General features: G+C 39.4%; 1 protein-coding gene, 3 long non-coding RNA genes and 1 pseudogene across 8 annotated transcripts; 3 read left to right on the top strand and 2 right to left on the bottom strand.

Annotated features, from left to right (window-relative positions):
* Nucleotides 1–199: 199 nt before the first annotated feature.
* On the top strand, nt 200–1,811 carry LOC130699605 (uncharacterized). Its single transcript, XM_057521853.1, has 2 exons — nt 200–425; nt 499–1,811. Exons 1-2 carry the CDS (start codon nt 281–283, stop codon nt 1,587–1,589), a joined length of 1,236 nt encoding a protein of 411 aa, XP_057377836.1. The 5' UTR covers nt 200–280; the 3' UTR covers nt 1,590–1,811.
* Nucleotides 1,812–2,484: 673 nt separating this feature from the next.
* Nucleotides 2,485–5,190, top strand: LOC130699608 (uncharacterized). 3 transcript variants are annotated; one of them, XR_009420572.1, is made up of 9 exons: nt 2,485–2,607; nt 2,889–2,968; nt 3,033–3,129; nt 3,190–3,272; nt 3,341–3,411; nt 3,728–3,896; nt 3,967–4,499; nt 4,566–4,734; nt 5,088–5,190. It is a non-coding gene; the product is annotated as an uncharacterized LOC130699608 (long non-coding RNA). The 3 variants fall into 3 exon arrangements; XR_009003476.1 differs by having other exon boundaries at nt 4,566–5,186; XR_009003475.1 differs by having other exon boundaries at nt 3,341–3,631; nt 4,566–5,186.
* Nucleotides 5,191–6,199: 1,009 nt separating this feature from the next.
* LOC130699610 (uncharacterized) lies at nt 6,200–8,343 on the top strand. Of its 2 annotated transcripts, XR_009420574.1 has the most exons (5): nt 6,200–6,268; nt 7,105–7,236; nt 7,296–7,411; nt 7,506–7,654; nt 8,035–8,343. It is a non-coding gene; the product is annotated as an uncharacterized LOC130699610 (long non-coding RNA). The 2 variants fall into 2 exon arrangements; XR_009003479.1 differs by having other exon boundaries at nt 7,296–7,654.
* Nucleotides 8,344–9,221: 878 nt separating this feature from the next.
* Nucleotides 9,222–9,896, bottom strand: LOC130699611 (uncharacterized). 2 transcript variants are annotated; one of them, XR_009003481.1, is made up of 4 exons: nt 9,817–9,896; nt 9,576–9,728; nt 9,406–9,508; nt 9,222–9,345 (listed from the first exon to the last, which is right to left on the bottom strand). It is a non-coding gene; the product is annotated as an uncharacterized LOC130699611 (long non-coding RNA). The 2 variants fall into 2 exon arrangements; XR_009003480.1 differs by having other exon boundaries at nt 9,580–9,728.
* A 2,677-nt stretch (nt 9,897–12,573) lies between these two features.
* On the bottom strand, nt 12,574–18,083 carry LOC130699598 (tubby-related protein 4-like; annotated as a pseudogene).
* Nucleotides 18,084–19,339: the final 1,256 nt, after the last annotated feature.

The raw sequence follows: 19,339 nt of genomic DNA, 5'->3' as shown, positions 1-19,339 counted from the left end.
AACCGACGAATTGAGACGCAGATGTTGGAAATACTCATATCATTGGCAAGGAGGAAGCTTGGCCCCTTTGACCCTTGAGAGTCCAGCATTTCGAAGAGATATCACATGTCAAATTCGCTTGCGGCAGATGAAAAATATGGTTCGTTTATTATTTATTTGGTGAGTATAAGTCTGCGTCGTATCAGTAGAACTCATTTTGCCTTCGAATTGAACTGTTCCTTCCAGAGCTTTCGCTGCAAACGACATTTTAAAAAAGTACGAAGTTTTCTTAATTTCAATAATGGCTTACATGGTCTCAAATACTGCCAGCAACCTGAAAGTTTTCTGGTCGTTTTCCAACCGTCATCGCTTGGCCAAATTTTGGTTAGTAACTATTGCTCTCTTCGTTACTAGACCATTATTGATTTCTACAAGTCCATTAACAGGTTAGTTCCTTTTGTTAAAAAGGTCTCCAACATTTCAGAATGTGTGTTTTAATTGCAATATTATTCACGGCAGATGGCCCTGGAAAATTAACTGACGCGATTATGATAGAAGTTGATGCCGATTTCGATCGATTTGTCGACCAAATCAAAGGTTTGGTTTCCGCGGTCGCAACTGGTACTTCAAGCGGTGACAAGGCGGCGAGACTTCGGAAGAGGGATGCATCCAGTGGGCAACTGCTTTCCGTCAGCGAAGCAATAAAGCACATTGCACAGGGTTCAGATTTTCCTTTCGAAGCACCCAATAGTTGTTCTCTAACTGAAAATGAGTTAAACAACATCAATAATTTGCTAGAAAGTCTCGGTAGTGGAGAGGTAAGGAGCAACTTGACGTGTGAAGTGAAGGAAGATAAACTTTCAGTTTTTAGTTTGCCTGGTTCGCCTGAATATTGCAATCAGATAATTGAATCCATTATTAGAAATATTAATGGTGTGAAACATGCTTTTCGCTGCTTGAACGCGTCAGAAGAGGTTACAGATCAACGCTACGAGGAATTAAAAGCAGCTTACGAAGGCGAAGTTCGTCGATTGAATTCATTAATGGAAAATGAAAAAAAAAAATTTGATCAGAAATTTCAAGAGGAGATCGATAAGTTAAAGAAAAGTTATCACGAAATAGAAAAAAAAATGCAAGAGATTTTGGAAAAATTTCAAGAAGAACGACTCGCACATTCAATTGTTAGTATCAAATTGATTGTTGAGTGTTTGGTAAATGGGAATACGGAATTAGCGTTGGAGACACACAAAGCGAAATCCATGGGCATCAGTAAAACCATTGCGATAGTGCAACGAGCTATTGGCAAAGAATTCAACGGAAGAGTTCCTAATAAAAACGTCATCAAGTTTATAGATGGATTGAAGGATAATGTTGACGCAATGGTACACGGCATTATCAGTGTATTCAGCGAAATGGAGAAAAGACAGATCCTTGATCGGGATACTGTTAACAGTTTGCATGTAACAATAAAAAATGTCATTAAAACATGTATCGATCTAGAAGGCACTGATTCGGAGGAATCTAAATTAACTCTAGATGACCATACGATGGATGAACTAATTGTCATTAATAATAAAATAGAATTTTTAAAGTATAGTTATGGTCAATAGAATTTGAAATTTCTTTTTTTTTTTAAGTGTTATGTTTTTTTAACGCACGCTGTTAAATGTCTTATCACCAAGCTCCTGGGTAAACAGTTTGTTACCATTTCATGTTACTGTTGAATGCACGTTACGGTGATCTGATTCTACTGAGCCAAACACGGTTGTAGTGTGGGAAAATATGTAGCAATTATACATCTAAGCTGGTAGTAATAAAAATATTTTGAAATATTGAGTGTATGTCTTAAAACATTTAAATGATTGTAGTGAATCCAGAAAAAGTGTTTCTCGAATATCCGTCAAATCCGTCCCGACCGATGATGTAATAGAATAACATTTATGAAATTTCGCAGTTAGCTACTTGGTGAAGCATGTGCTTCAAAAGCTAAAAGTCAGTGGTTCAAATCTCTGCAAACCCGTTGTTCTTTAACGGTTAATTGTTTATTTACTCCCTCTGAGTGACGATTACAAATACCAAAAAAGGTTAAACTGCTCAAATGAAGCCTTCGTGTCCAGCAAAGTCCTAATATGCTGAGGTCAGTCTGTGGAAAGTACCGTTCTTCGAGGGCAAAATCCCTACTTTTAATTCAGATGAATATTCAATTCATCTTTCGGATTCACAAGATTTGTTGACAAGTTTGGCATCGTAAATCACATACTAGCCATACTCGACGCTGTCAGATTTTTAAGTTTTAACGATCTTGTACGTAAATCAGGATGTTTTTATGGCGTTGGATTTACAAAGTTTTATACAGTAGATAAATATTAATTTACACGTATTGAAGATATTTTGTAAAAGTAATAAAAATGAAACAAATATTCGCTGATATTTGGCAACATTTTACCATTCCTTCTAAATAGCCCAAAATGGCGACATCCGGCGCGGTTAGTTGCTTAGCTAGCGAGAGCATTGAACTATTAGTGTAGAACTACAACTCACCGCCGTATGGCACGTGTTATGGTCATTGTCCAGATCCGGTAAAAGCGACTTTCGGATTCCCCACTTTGGAATCAGGAAAATTGTTCGGTAATATTTTATGTTAAAGGTTTCAGGTTTTGCTTAAGTGTAGTATCATTTATGAATTTTAAAGCCGATAGTTAATCATATCTTAATTTTCAAAATGACTTGGGCAGAAAGCAATTCCCTTTGCTGTGATCGTCTTCCCGCCTAAAACTTATTAAACGCAAAATGGTTTCTATTAGCACTAATCTGGGATTATTGGTATAATTATATGTAATGGAGCAAGATCATTATCACAAGGAAATTGGATACTTTTGTTGCACTATAATAAGCAATATTTCTATTAGTTCAGGTCATCCTCCCCCTGAATCACCATTATCGTTGGCTGGAATAGTGGATTGAGATCTTTTCTACCCTTGTGTTTCTGGTATGTTCATTTGAGATGACGTGTTTGTTTGTTCTAAGATGTTAATTTCCAATATCGTTTTTAGACTGTTCATCAATAAAAGCAGGTGTTTGCTCCTGAACTTGTCTACTCTACCTGCGTATTAACTTAACCCTGCTTCAGTAAATGGGAAATTCACACGGGTAAGAAGTTTCCTATTCCTTCAAACAAAAAGCTACTATAAAGTAAAGCGTTCATTTCAGATTCTCGTCGTGGGAAACTTTATCCAAAATCGTCCGCTTGCTGCTTTTCGGTCCGAGAATGGGAGTTAGTTTCTCGCCCAGTGGTATTATCTTGCTTGTTGAGCTAAAGTTTCCGTTATAACGCTATTCACTACAAAATTTCCTTTTCTAGAACATGTGTGTCTTTATCGCCGTGGGACTTCGCCAACGTGTTCCGATTACTAATTGGACCCAATTGAACGGGTACGAATGTCTACACGTTGGAAGAAAGTGAAAGGAAGTAAAAGGCAAACCACAGTATGCTGGGAAGTTTGTTTTCTTCACCCGAGTTCTTTGAAAGGAGAGGATGACAGCTCTTTGAGTTGGTGAATTCCGTGCACGTAATTCACGGCGATTCGAATTTAAGGAACATCCGTATCTATTAGTGGCGGAAACGCACGTAACCAACGCTCTTCTTACTTTGGTTGGACCTTATTCTTCCTTTCTCAACTTATTTCTCATTCATTTTCTTTCCTATTCATTGCCTGTCGTTTTCATCATTCAGTTTTTTTTTTACTAGGTGTTGGTGGCTTGCCCTATGATGGATCGTTTCTTGCCTGCAACCCGTCTTTCCGTGGTCTGTTTTCACTTTAGTGCTGCTCGCCATTTTAGGCTTTCTGGGAGGCAAGTATCTGGCGGATTTGTTCATGTGAGGAAAAGTATCTGAAAACTATGTGCATAACCTTAAAGTAATGGTGTAACGTAAAGTCCATCTGGGGAAAAGTTCGGGAAAATGAAATCTTTTTTTTTTTTTTTTAGATGTTTCTCCCTTCCTCTCGTCACATGGGTTCCTTGTCCTTTCTCTTGTGGAAATTGAGTCGGGGCTTCCTACAACCGGCGGCTCGGCGAGTTACCCAGGAACAGAGGGTCACGGGAACTGGATTAGAGGTTTGTCACTTTATCCTATAAAGCCGTCAATACGTTCTTACCCAGAATCCGCTGCTGGCCTGGCGGGGAACGGTTCGGTAAGATAGGGTAGTTCAGGATTTCAGCATCAAGAGAACGTAATTTGACGTGTAAAAGTACAATATATTTAGTAACGCATTCCTTTTCATTAGACGTCGTTTTGAATGTTTTAACCTAAAATAACTTTCGAAGATGAGAGAAAATGGAAAAAAAATTCGAGAATTGAGATTAATGACCTATTGTTCGTTGGTGGATTGAATGATTGTTCTGGGAATTTGCATCTGCTATACATATACAATGACTACTCGGATCGTGCATGATAGTAGGTGGAATGGAACTGAGAGGTTGTTTAATGATGTTGGAATTGTGACTCAAAAACAGGAAAGGTATGTATTGTTTTAAATGCTGCTATTGTATTACTTCAAACAATTTGTTTGTTGGGGGTTTAACAGCTGTGAGGATGGGAGAGTCTCTGAGACTTCCTGTCATTGAAATGGTTTTAAGTTGCCGTGTGAATGTTTTCCGTGCATTCTGCACATCTGTCTTCTTTCGACGGCCGGCTCAGCAGATTATTGAAGACGCCCAACATAAGCATCTCAGCAGTGAATGCGATGAAGAGAGGTAATATTCCAATCGTGCTTTAATGTCGTTATTAATTTCCATTTTTTTCTTATTTATTCGTAGCTGGGTCTAATTTATCGTTGGGTGAATTGGTTTCATTAACTGTTAATATTAAAGATATCTTACTTAAGTAGAAACAAAGTGGAATGGTATTGAATTGATGTATTGATCAGTAAGTGTCTTGTACTGTTCAAATGTGATCTCTGGCTGTCCATATCTCTTTTCTAGCTATGGTTTAGTCTTAGGTATCGTAATTCCTTTTTTGTGTTCATGTCTTTTCTGTTTTTTGAACTTTTTTATTCAAAATATGCAATGATAAGAATAGATAGCTAAAATGAGCTTACATTTTTTAGGGGAAAGAAGAAAGCACAAATATCTAAATCTAGCTCAAATATGGTTGCCATTTCTTGTGGTGTGAGATTGGTCATGTTGTCAAGTCATGAAGGTTTGCTGGTGGGTTCTCATCTTCTCTGTAAACTTCGATCAATAAACATTATATTGTTAACTGATAGTTGGTTAAAAACTGATAGTTAATGAATTGATTCTCATTTTGAATGTTTGTTGGCTCTTTCAAACCCTTTTACGGACAGATTCACATGTGCTGATTTGAAAATGAAACGAAAGGAAACACAAAAATTAATACTTACAAAAGAAGAAAGTTAGCTAATCTAGGAAGATAGCTGTTGGGTCATTCAACCAACTGTAGATTGGAACGCCAAGCATAAATTACTAACTTAGGCATGCAAATTGCATTGCACCATTATCATATTGATACTTGCCACTTCAATCGGTCTCTCCTTCTCTTCCTTAATGGATAAGATACTTATTATTTACATTTTCTATTTATCCATCAACAGCAAGTATATTTGACATAGCTGTTGATGGAATTAGGAATACAAAATCAAAATTACCTAAACGGTTAACAACACAGAAAGGTAAATAGTGACCAAGACGGTTAAAACTTATGCCATGTTATGTTTATAACTAAAAACGAAGAAATTCTTGCAGCAGTCGTAGCGGCCATTAATTTAGTACTTAAAATTTTAAACTTGTTGAGAGATATAATAAACGGCTCCTAGATGGCGTCAAAGTCTTTTGACATCACTTTCCCATAATTTCAACACATTTTGCTTGTGCGTTCGTTTGGGTGTGCAACTGTCTGACTGAAGTCCTGTGTAAGTTTACTTCGAAATATGGTAATTGTCAATTTTTTAAAATTACAATTGGAAATCTCGTTTATTGTTAAAAGGATCAGCTATTGTTTCACTATTTACTTGTTTTTCAAAGACTGGATATAGTGAAGATCAACTTGCTGGTAAGAATGCTTTTTAAAGTGGCTATTTTCTTACCTTATATGGTAATGAAAGTTGTAAAAATGTAAAATAAATCATTTTTAATATTTCTGGTTCTAATAGAATCTAATTTTTTCTTTTTCAGAGCACAAATTTACCGTTTTCACACATCTTCGAATTTAGCGGTACTTGGGGTTTTCTGCAACCATCCAAAATTTCATCGGACATCAAAGTGAATTAGGGTGGAGTATTTTCTAAATGATTCGAGTTTTCACTTTTGAGGTTTTGAATTTGCTTGAGGTATGTCCTGGGCTGATTTCCATTGAAAGCGAATAATTTACAACTTTACCAAAAAAATATGCTTTTCAATGTTTTTCAGCATTTAAAATTATAAACAGTGCTTCGGTAATTTTATAGATAAAAGTTATTCCATGTACGTAGATGTTCATTGTACAGAGATTTTCAGAAAATGGTCCCATAGGTGATAAAATTAATATTATATGTATTATATATACATATTATTAAAGTTAAGGAGGGATGTTTTGTTAACAAGAATCGGATAATTTGATTTCTTGGGGATTCCGCTACACTTATACTTTGTGAATGGCGATTAAGCGTAAATTTTATTCAAAACGGATGATCATTCAGTAGTTTTGACTACATTTGTGCGTCTAAATATATGTTAATATTTATTGTGTACTATGTATTCCTTGTAAGCAACATACGTCTTAACATGAAAATTGCTTTTAATCTATGAAACTATCGAAGCACCAAATATCTAGGCGCATTATATGTGTCCGTGTATTACTGATAAAATTTTGTTTGTATGTTGATGCTTTAGCCACGGGTTTAGAAGCGTTGCATGTACGTTTAATGATATAGAAGTGAAGCAAGGAATTTCGATAGGTATTTTGCTAACGTAGAGAAATAAGTAATTTTTTTAAACTTTACCATTACGTTATTTCATTTGATTTGTCACTCCAATTCTTTGTTATTAGCAAAATTTTCTTTAGGATTTGTAAGTGTTATATTTTCCTAAGTCTTGTTTGAAACTAACAGTGTTTTCATTTTATTGTAGTGCTGTTGAAGATGGAACTGCCATGAAGAGGAATTAATTAACTTGCGGTATGCCCTTGAAATCGAACAGCGTCTAAGGGTGTAAACTGAAAGAAGTTATTCAATCATTATTTACTCAACAAAACAAGATAAGGTAGAAAAATGCCTAAACTAATTTTCAGGCCCGTTTGAAATGTATGTTTTTGATGATAGATGGCGAGTGGCTTCCCGTGTGCCCTTCGACATCGTCAGTACGCTTTCGAATTTGACATGTTCAGGAATGCTAGTAACATGCATACATAACAGCATGTTAATACCAGAGCATCCTGGTGAGTTTGTGCGAAACAGCTACACTTCGAGCTTGACATACGTATTGATTATGCCTGGGATACTGCTGGTAAACTAAATGTTAAACCATTGTAGCAGCCATTTAATCGAGACACCTAGAGGAGGAGTTATCACCTATTTTGCCATGCCATGGAAATATCAGCTGTTCCGTCTCGTCTGACGTCAACCGAGAAAGGCATCGAGGTTTCGTTCTGTGAAATTTCTTCGCCGATTTGTTATTTGAGGTATGTTTATGACGTAAATTTTCCGTTTTTGGCGTAAAGATAGATTTACATTGTTGAGATAACACATAGGTGCCTCTTAGAAGTCTCACAACTAAAGTTTTAAGTAAAAGCAGCATTATGCGACTGTAGTAAATTACGGGGAGAAGTATGGCTGAGTATCGTTTGGTTACCAGCATATGTTTTGCTTTTGTTATTTTAATGTACATAATTTTACCATCTTTAAAGAAATGGAACTATTGGTTGTAAAATTTTTCAATCTAAGTGTCAATGCTTCCAGGTTTTGTTAGGTATTTTATTTTTACTTTGAGTACTATTTATCGTTGGATTTATTATTTGAATACTTTTTATGTTAACAATATTGGTGTAAACTGTATTTGCAGGTTTCCAAGCTGTGTCTGGTGTGCTGGCTAGGGGAATATGCTGTGAAAGTATGAAATGCCAGCAATATTATGGTGTCAATTTGAATATAAATATATAATATTTGCAGTGTCATTCCTGTGTTACATATAGTGCCTGCTTTGAAGAAAAGAGAAAAGCTAAAGATTTAGTTGTTTGAATGGCTTTGAAATACTACCAGGAAAGAAGTTTTGTTGTAACAGTAAAGCATATAGAGAAGAGAGTCAGAGGAAAATGCTTTGAAATGGAACATGAACATTCCTAAGTTCTTTTGCTTTTCTTAGTTGGCTTAGTGGAACAGTTTGGTAGCACGAGTAGTTGCTTTTATTATAAGTTTTAAATTGTAAAATAAATACAAGTGAGAAATTTATAAAGAATTCTTATATTGTCCCACCTCCACCACACAATTCCACCACTATTTTACATACATAATATTTACATAAATACAAATACATACAAACATACACTTTACTAAGTTAACCCGTTGGCTGCCAGGCCATGCAACCCGTAGGTTGCTTAACTACAGTAACTACGCATCGCCGTCTGAAGGATCCGCGAACAAGGTGGGACTTGTCCGAAGACAAGTCCGGGCTGACACGGCAATAGATTCCATTCCGGGAATGCACACCCCAGGAATCTATTGCCGCATCGACAAAGAGAGGCCCTACTGGTGCATTGCCTACGGCGCCTAATGGCATAAGCCATTAGGCGCAATGGCGACTGTTCCCCCCCTGGCCATGGGGAGAACAGCGCCCGGTCCCTATAAGCTACAAAAAAAATGGGACGCAAACGGGGTGGCAGCCAACGGGTTAACTTACAGATTACAATGCAAAACAAAACAATACCAGGGCAACGTTCCACGGTGAAATCCTCCATCCTCGAGGGGACGGTGACAGCGACCAGGTGAAGGCGATGAGGTGAAGGCGATGAGGTGAAGGCGATGAGGTGCGACGAGGCGAAGGCGATGGTGACAGCGACGAGGCGAAGGCGATGGTGACAGCGACGAGGCGAAGGCGATGGTGACAGCGACGAGGCGAAGCCGATGGTGACAGCGACGAGGCGAAGGCGACGGTGACAGCGACGAGGCGAAGGCGACGGTGACAGCGACGAGGCGAAGGCGACGGTGACAGCGACGAGGCGATAAGGCGACGGTGACAGCGACGAGGCAAAGGCGACGGTGACAAGGCGATGAGGCGACGGTGACAAGGCGATGAGGCGACGGTGACAGCCCCTAGGCGAAGGTGATGAGACGATGGTGACAGCGACGAAATGAAGGCAATAGATGAAATGTGGTCCTATCACGTAATTTTACATTACAATACAATAATACTCCACAACATGAAAACTTGAAATACCAAAAAGGTGGATGGTTCCAAAGCCTATGCAGGTTTATAGCCAACGGTGGGAAAACTGAAGGTTTGAAGATTTGAGGCTCAACGGATGAAAGGTAATGGGAAACTGCATTGTGGCCAAATGAAGATTGAGAGATTTAAGCATTGTGTCTTAATCTACTCAATTTTGTTACCTACAGTGTCAGCATCCCTTGTGAGTGTAAGACCATGATCTTGATAGCAATGGAAGTACGATGCCCATACAGAATAGGAATCCTCTCACTGTGCAGTTGCATGATGACCAGTGGCAATTATAGCCTGTCCATACCATGATATAACAAGCTGAACTGTTGTATGAAGGGGAAAAATCAGTGTAAAATATTTGCCACTCAAAACACACAGCACAATGGATTTATTTCTTTACAAAGAACATACCATCGATTCTTTGTTGAAGTATCCTTTGAAAGACAAAATGTAGGGAACAGAACAAACGTGTAAACCATTCACTTCCGTACTCACATAGCAATTAACGATGACAAATTTTCCAAATAGTTGAGTTTCAACCGCTAGATGTCTCTTAGTTATAAGTAAAATTCCTATCAAATTTTAAGCCCGACAAAAAAAAATAAGCCCGACTAAGGCAATCCGTTTTACCCATAATAAAAATAAGAAATGTTGTCCTTTTTTTCTATTTTACTGCTATCGCCATCTACCGGTCACATTTCTAGTTATAGAATGGGCTTATATGCTCGGGCTTAAAATATTTTAGATTACTCCAAAACTATAAAATCTACGTAAAAACAAATTCCATATTCGTTTTTCATGGTTAATCCTGAATCAAAATCAACTATAGTTATCTAGATTTAATGCTATTATTTTTTTAATAGGAAAAAAATATTAAGCCCGGCAATATAAGCGCGGGCTTATTTTTTAACCCAACTTTTACCATTTTTTACGTTTTATTCAAAAGCTATGAGTTCCACGAGAAAACAACACTCACATTCGTGATGCCCGTTCAATTCTGCATCGTAACATGTATTTAAAGCGAAATCTAAAATTTTGCAAAAATTGAAAAGTAAGAAGGCTATATTGCCTTCTCACTTTTCCAATTTCTTAAAATCCTAGATTTCATTAAAAATACATTATTCCGATTCAAAATTAATCGCTGATCACGAAAATGGGGTATATTTTTATACGAGGCATTTAATTTTTGAATTAACCATAAAAAACACAAAGTAGGGCTTATTTAGTCGGGCTTAAAATTTTTTTCGGTCGGTGTATGCAGAGAATCAACTAGAAATATTACCGGTAGATGGCGTTAGCAGTAAAGAGGAAAAAAGTCCAATGTTTTTTATTTTTATCATGGGTAAAACGGATTGCCATAGATCAACACCAAAAAGGAAAACACTTAATTGGAAATAGCACACCATTTGATTTGATGGAAACTCTACGAGCACAAAATAGTTTGATTTCTGACACTACGGCTGATGAACTTGCGTCGCCATCTAGCGGAAATTCAATTTCGTCACATTTGCAAATAAGCCCGACAAAAATAACTAACCCCGACTTTTCGTATTTTAAAAATTAATGTTTGAAACCTAGATATTGCCATAACAATACATGATTTGAATTCGCAATTCAACGCTGATGTCGAAACTTCAGTTTGTTTTTACCTGAAAGTTATAGTTTAAGAGTTATTCAAATTCGACGTGGTTGTTATAAAACCCTTTAAGTAGAAGTAAAAACCACAATTAATAATCAAAAACAAAACGCTGTTTAGAGAATGGAAGCTACACTTATGATCAAAATGCTTAAAATGCTTGGAATATTAATGTTCATTTTTTACTTTTTGCAAAGTTGAAAAAAAAAAAATTACCGGAAGTGACCAGAAATAGTCTATATCTCCAGAAATACTGAGCCCACAACAAAACGAATATGATTGTCGTGATCCTCATGAAATTTAGGGTGTGTCTGACCTATTTTATCCGTTTTTGGTGAAAAGTCCAATTTGGCCAAAATCGCGATTTTTCCTGAACTATAGTTCAGGGAAATTTGCGATTTTTGACGATTTTCGGGTATTTTCTACTGACACATGGATTCGACCCCAAATTTCACGAGGATTACGAAAATGTCGGTCTTTTTTTGTTCAGAACAACAGATAGTGAGTTATTAAGCATTTAAAAACCGGATCTTAAACCGGAAGTTGAAATTTCGGAAATTTAAAAAATGAACATTGTTTTCCTTTATAGGGTACAAAGGATATGCATAGTTTCAAACGTAAACTATAGAGAATTCACATAATATGACCTTTCAAAGTTCTTAAAGTTCAGTTTTCAGATGCGGCCTACATACCACTTCAAAGGACTACCGCGCACATAACAATTGAAGCTAATGTTTCAAAACCATCACCCTTATTTGGCAGCCATCCGAACTAAGGTGATAGTGGAACAGATCTGGTTATCACCAGAAGAAAGTAAATTGGAGATCCAATTCTTGCAGATATTTTGATGGCAAATTGCACATCTTGTAATAATATTTTACTCATAATCAGTGATTTAGGTTCGACATGGCAGATCAGGTTTGCCACACCAATACATGATTCGAACTCGCTATTCAACAGGCGATGCCGAAAATTCAGTTTTGGTTTACCTGGAAGTTATAGTTTTGGAGTTATCCAAATTCGAAGTGGTTGTTATAACACAATCCTTTGGGTAGAGGTAAAAACCACAATTAAAAAACAAAAACAAAACACTGTTGTGATGATGGAACCTCAAATACACCTTCCTAACGCAACAACGTGTTTAACAATAAACATCACGAGAAAAAGACACAAAAATAGTTCGATTTCTGACACTAGGGCTGATGAACTTGCATCGCCATCTAGAGAAAATATAATTTCGTCAAATCTTCAAATAAGCCAGACTTTCCTATTTTTTATTTCTTAATGTTTAAAACCTAGATGGTGCCACACAATTTCCATGATTTGAACTGACAATTCAACACCGACGTGTTAGAAACCTGTCGGTCTCATCTTGCAGGAAATGTAATGTCCCGGCCAATTTCCGGTACGCTGCTGTCATTTATCCATCTTCCCATTCATTAACGTGTATTGAAAACTTTCATAATAAACAAAGGAATGACACGTGAAATAAATTCTTACAGTTACGAATGTTTAATATCACAAGAGGCATATTGACCATTTCTGGACAGATTTATTCAAATTCCATTTTTATTTCAATCGTTGAGTCACGTTTGCCAATGCCACAGCAAAAGCCTGGACAGCTGAGAAAGGATACTGAAAATCTAACGTGTAGGCATTCCCATCGATTCTGCCAAACTGCATAACCTGTCAATCATACCAATTAGAACATCATCAATGCACCTTCGTATAAAACCTTAGCTGATATTAAACTACCTGTTTTCCTTTGAATTCAATCTGGAAATTCTTCGCAGATTCTTGGGTCACTCTCCCCCAAAGTCCAACTGATAAACTTGACTGTGTTCGTTCCACAGTGGAGCTTTATTGTTCAAAACAAACTCACATCTTCGTCTTGTCTGAGCTGGTGGCTCGCGTTCTTCACCATTACTTGCTGAATTCTTTTCAGCTATCCATGTCTGTCGTAGCTAAGAGATTTAATTACAATCTACGTCGATGGAAAAATAACTGAAGAACACGATTACCTTATTAAGTAGCTGGGCCTTTTGGAAACTCTCTAGATCGTGGAAATTGTGGACTGTAGTCGCCTGAGCGTCGTCGATATCATCGTCTGAGCTGTCCATAGCCGTTGCAGTGGCAGCAGCAGGAGCAAAACGACTTTTTCCCAGCCGTCTGGCCAGCAACGGAGAATTGAGCAATTGCCTATTGTTCAGATATTATTCAGTTATTGATTAAAGATTGAATCAAAAAGCATTTAAGGTGAATTTACCGTATAGGAGATTGGTGGCGGCGTTCATTTTTTACTGTAGCCGACGAATTATTCCGGCGACGTCCTATGGCTGGACTAGAATTAGGTGTGTTGGGTTCAGATCGGCCAGCAGTCGATTTCCCTGCCGACGATGAGCATTTACGACCAAACAATGGACTGAGTCGGGCCAAAGCGAAACGCTTTTCCTTATTAACTTTACTATGACCTTCGCCATCGGACACATGTTGGGCCTGCAAAACTTGGCTGCCAACTCTCGAACGAAACGAGTTTGTGCTCGTTTTTTGTCCGTCGTCGTTGCTTTTGTAACTAATGGTTGAGTAATTTGGACGGCCCAAGAGCTACGAATGTCCGGTAATCCCGAACAACGGCTCCGATTACTACCAACAACAGGACTAGAGTCCAGTGAGCGACTCTTTCTTCGTCTACTATAAGGCCAATTGCTATTGTTGCTGATTGCAGACGCTATTGCGAGATGCCCAACGCTCTGACTACGCCATCTAACGGCCGGTGTAGACAATATGATCCGCGAGTCAGAGTTCCACTCGATCCGTAACATTTCGTCGAGTGTCGTCTGAGGTTGATGTTGAACCGTCCGTCGATGATGAGTCGGTGAAGGTGGGGGTTCCATCCGGCTCATTCCGGCTTTCCGTCTCAATCGTAAATTAGGTGTCGTCAGTGGAACTATGGGCGGATGTTGACGGTTCGATGATTCTCTATTGCCTTTCGAATTATCTTCTTCGTCCGACGGGCAGATTGAAATGGGTGCCCCTTCTTCTTCTACTTCAGTTCCAGGTGAAGAATCACGTAAATCGACCACGCCCAGCGTCATTTGACGCGGTTGAAGGTGTAACAATGACGTCTTGTACGTAATCTGACCAAGATGCGTCGGCAGAGATGGCGTTAATCCAGTGATTTTTAATCGAGTTCCCCAAATGTTTGAAGCCACTACAGCCAGCGTTGAATTCTACAATTTAAAAATTGAAATAAACTTGACTTTCATTTTCAAAAATTTTTTTCAAGTTCAAACCTCTCCATTAGTTTTACAGTCGTTATTATCCCCAGGATTAGCATGTTGGTTGTTGAGTTTCCTCCCTCCAAATTTCCGCTGAAGTCTTGGGGTCGATACGCAACTATCGTCCGTTTCGGAATCTGAATCAGCCGAGTGCTGTCCAGCAGCCGGACGATTTCGCCTGAATTTACGTCTAAGACCAGGACTAAGCAATTGCTGGGCTGGCCGATGTAGGTGGAGGAGCTAAAAGCAATTCGGAGCTCTTGTTCAACAAAGGCTGACTTTTACTCATATCGTTGCTGGAGAACTTTCGCGGATCGTAAATAACAAATCTGGTCTTATTCTCGACGTTGGTTTACCCTAAAGATATCGAAAATAATCGTTTTTAAAATGGCGACAGCAACGGTGACAATAAGTAAAGAGTGGAGGAGAGAAATGTAATTGAAAGGAAACCTGTGAGAAGAGGAATGAGTCCACCGAGGAATTCGAGATAGAGGGTGAAGCCAACACCTCCACCGCTGCTGGTTGGTGCATCAGGATCGATCGGATCGATCAGTCCGTCCACTCCATGCCAGCCGGCAGAGTCTTCTTCATCGCGTCGTATCATAGTGCAGTAGAGCCGTGTATTACCCGGTGGCGGTTTGCAGACATAATCTCGAATTCGTCGCTCTTCCGGAACATGACACTTTGAAATAATTAAATAAATGCATTTAGTATTTTTTTCTTGTCATTTAAAAAATAAAATGATTTCCTACATGGACGGTGCTGGAAAAGGGGAAACGATCAAGTTACGGATGAGCCTGGGTATTCGGTCAGTGAATATGGGGTCGTCAAGTTGGTCCGGTCCGGTTAAACATCGTCTGAGCTTGAGACGCGCTAAATGCTGCAAGGAGGCGATCCTTCGAGGTGAAACCCATGCAACATGAACTGTGCATCCCGTTGCCACAAACAGACGTCGATCGTTATGTCCCCACGTAAAACTTGTAATTGGAGCCTTTGTTACATTACATGAACAAAACAAAGAAAAGCTTATTTAAAGACAACAGCCAACGTCTCGTTTTCTTAGTGATTAAGAACGACGAGATCAGTTTCAAAATAGCTCAAAACTTTTGTTTTCTGTTGGAAAGTTTGCACCGTGTTTGCCAGATGAAACGGATCAATATAGCGCACTATGGTTTTTTTTTGTGGTAACCGGAAACGGGAAGGATGCGGGAAAAAAAGTGACAATATGCGAACCTGGGTGTAGGGCACGGCGATGCGGAATCGCAAAACGCCACGGCTGTTGTAAAACTGGAGGACGTTGGCGTAGTGATGAAGCCCAGCAGAGGAGCCTGAACGTGATGGTGACCCCAGGCAGAGTAATTCACCATCATTATTCCATTCCATCATGGGAGATGACAGTGGTCCTTGTTCCAGCAAGGAACGTTTCCACTACCTGAATATCCGTCGGCTTCGTCGTCATCATCACCGCGGAACAAGGATGGATGTCGTCGAAACCTTTAATCAAACTCCACCGGCCCCCCACAGTCAGGACGGCCAAGACATGATGTTGATCCTCCACTAATCCCATGGAGAAAAATCAATATTAAATAGGGGAAACTAAAACGCGGTCATAAATCTTACCACCATTGGGCATGGAAGAGAGTAAATGGCCATCTGCAGATGTTGTTTGACGTGGTGCGTTAGTTGAAAGCGTCGATGACGTCGGTTCTTCCATTTTAAATCGCGGACAGTTCCACGCCAGCTGCCGAATGCCATTGGCAGGTGATGTGTGGTTAGTGCTACTACTCGATATCGAACCAGGCGATATGCTAGTCGGTTCCGACATTTGAATTTGCGCTACGACAGCGCCATTATGCACGTCAACACGACGATTGATCCACTCGACGTTCCCAGATAAAACTACCTTAAACGATTTCAAAATGAAATATTTTTTCAAAAGATATTTTTGAAAAGGGAGAACCTGTTGATCATCAAGGGGTCCAAGTTCCGGTGGTAATGATGGACTCTTGGTTGAGTACGGTCGACCAATAGCGCTGTCCAGCAACGGAACCAACGAGAACGAATCCATCCTATGGGTACAGCAATGCATCAACATCCCAATGCTGTTCATTTAAGCAGTAAGCCGTGCAGGACAAGTAAGAAACAGATACGCCCCATAAATAAAAAAAAAAAAAAAAAAAAAAAGATGTTAAGGAGAAGTCTCCTCTCTGGGGGCTTTTGTTCGAAGGAGACCATGATCCAATTTGCGACGCTCTGTCCCTCTTATCGATCTCTCCCACCCTCATGTATCTAGGACTTTTAGCGTCGATCAATACTTACGTAAAAAGCATCTCTGTCAATATTACACCAAAAGTATCTCGCGCCAGCCAAAAATAGGGGGAGGGCCTTGCACATCGAATGAAAAGCCACCATCGTGTGCTTTATTTATCGACAATGAACTTTATTGCGTTTTCTTTTTACCTGGTAAGCGATGACTGCTACGACCGTCTGCGACAAGAAAAGTAGGTTACCTGTAAATGTACAATTAAAAGTCAATCGATACAAAACGTAATGGAAAATTCGATTATTTTAAAAATGATTCGTTTGCAAGTGTTGCGATCGTTGATGAGCTCGATGGACCATCGACCTTCATGTGGATCAGACAAAGATGATACCGGACGCATCACGTGGCCAATTTCTGATAAAACTCGTTCCATCTCACTAAACTGATCTACACAATTCGCCATCATAAAAATTAATTAATGATCCGTTTCCGCAAAAACACGTAAAAATATTGCGTAATGCTGCTTACCTGAGCTCGATGTCCTGGCAAGTTGTAATTGGTGCGTGGCGGTAACGGAAGGTGTGCTGAGTCGGCAGCAGACTGCCGGATGTTCATTACCATCTCCCGTCAGATTGGAACGTTGCGATGAGGGTAGGTGTGCTCGTAAACTGTGGCTCAACAACGCTCCTGTTGTTCCCGGCAGCAACAGCCCTCTTGATAGTAACTAGTGCAGTTTTAAGCTGTCGTATACTTTTTGAATCAAAATTGTCAACAAACAAGCGATCATCATCAAAGGCACCCAAGTACAATATCCGCTTGATTGAGAAGTACAGCCCCCTTCTACATTCTTAGGGGAGTTCTCTTCGTCAGTCCCAATTCGCTCGAGCACACATTTTCAATCAACGTCTTAACGATGAAAAAATCAATAAGACTATTTTTGTTTGTAAGGAAAAATATAAAAATTAGTACAGCCATTAAGGTTGAAATGTTGTTTCCTTTTTTTGATGATGAAGTCATTCACTTCAGTAACAGTAATCCTCCCTCCCAACTCCCCACTGAATGTCCACCCCCATCTTTCAATCGACCGTCCTCGTATAAAGCCATTTATACCGAGAGCGACAATGCCTGGCTGTACCGTCGTGCGCGGTGTGTATTGATCGGAACTTTGCCCTCCTCCCGAACGCCTTAACCCATGGAGAGGGCTACCTGGTGAAGAAAAGAACAGGAAAACTTTTGAGGTTTTTCTTCTTCACTTCTACTTTGAGCAGTGAAACAAAAGCTAGCGTGAAAAAAAAAAGGAAACAAAGAGGGACTTTACACTGTTGACCGCCACATATTTTTACCCGGTTGTTTCGGCTCTCAAGTGGACTGAAAACTAATTAATTAGCCATGTGACACTTACCTCGGGCTGTTCATCGGGGACGCGTCCCATCCACGATAGGAATTGATGACCGAGTCCGCAACGCAGTTAGCTACTAGGCTCCTCAAAATGCAGATGCATCTTGCGATGCAAGGAATTTTTTTTGCGTCGGACGGGAACTTGTTCTTCAGACGCCAGGCAATTCCAACAACTCGCACAATGAACTTGATCAATAAAAAAATAAATAATAATTACAGGAACGAGATAACGGAGAGCATGTGTGACGCTCTGCCTGGATACGTCGAGGATTTCTGGACGAGGTGACAGGCGACGTACGTGTTGACCCGTCGGCAACTCTGCACAACTACCCGCCGACGCTGTAAACCTGTTCATTTCGGTGCCTTTCACGGTTGAAAAGATCAGAAATTGGGGTGCACGGAAGGGAGGTAGAGGAGCCTTCATCCTCTTAAGACGTCGCAAGCGTCGTCGCCGATTCTGCGCATCCAGCGCAAGGACGATAGAAAATTCCGTTGGTCTTTCAACGACATCTATTATCAACTGAAACGCTTCAATGCGTTCCGCAATAACATCAATCGTTCATAAATCGTAATTTGTATTCTAATTAAAATAATTCTCTAAAATGCTTCGTGGAAAGCGCTGAGTATAGGTAATCGGTAAAAGGATGACAATGCACTTCAAAATCAGCGGCATCCACTTCCGTATAGGCCTGCCCATCTGTTAATATGCACCCGAAACTGTTAATAAACGCAGAAGTTGAACAAGTAAACAATGACGACCAACCTTCAAATTCAAAGATGACTTTTCTGGCAGGATTTCATTAGGTTGATAATTCAGTTGAATGCGAATAATAGAAGCTTTTGCTGTTCTCGTCCGATACTCTCACTCACCAATACGTTTAGCAGCTAATCGCTTTGAAAATCATGGTCCGATCAACGCTATCTCTCGAATTCAGCCTATAAGTAATAAATCGTCAGGTAAGCAAAAGCCTCTCTTCCACATTTTTAGAAACAATACTGCAAACCTCAGCTCCTTGATCTGTTGTTGCCGATTAACGAAACTATCTACCAAGATGGATATATCCCAGACCAGGCGATCAAGAGTTTGGTTTCATCATATCTGACATGGATGGATTCTGGCAAAAAACATTCGTTCACTTCGTAACCTTAAAATGTCCATTGCAAACGAATGTAAAGTCAATATTAATATTTTAAACCCATGCCGAAATTAAATATACCTTTCTGGGTGAATTTCACAGTCATTGCGTGTCTGTTAGTTTGTGGTTATACATTGAGTGGAAATGGAACGTACACTTTTTGTCTGCATTTATTCACCGAGATCCCTACGGTAGTGAATAGCATTGAAATCAGATCCTTTTG

The sequence above is a fragment of the Daphnia carinata genome, chromosome 2 (genome assembly GCF_022539665.2).
Source record: "Daphnia carinata strain CSIRO-1 chromosome 2, CSIRO_AGI_Dcar_HiC_V3, whole genome shotgun sequence".
In the NCBI taxonomy this organism is placed as follows: domain Eukaryota; kingdom Metazoa; phylum Arthropoda; class Branchiopoda; order Diplostraca; family Daphniidae; genus Daphnia; species Daphnia carinata.
This window is presented reverse-complemented; position numbering and strand designations above follow the sequence as displayed.

Bases quoted from the DNA above. Each gene is read 5' to 3' on its own strand.
- LOC130699605 (XM_057521853.1), top strand. From the start codon at position 281: ATGGCTTACATGGTCTCAAATACTGCCAGCAACCTGAAAGTTTTCTGG. The intron at 426-498 runs GTTAGTTCCTTT...TATTCACGGCAG, and splicing joins TTCTACAAGTCCATTAACAG to ATGGCCCTGGAAAATTAACT.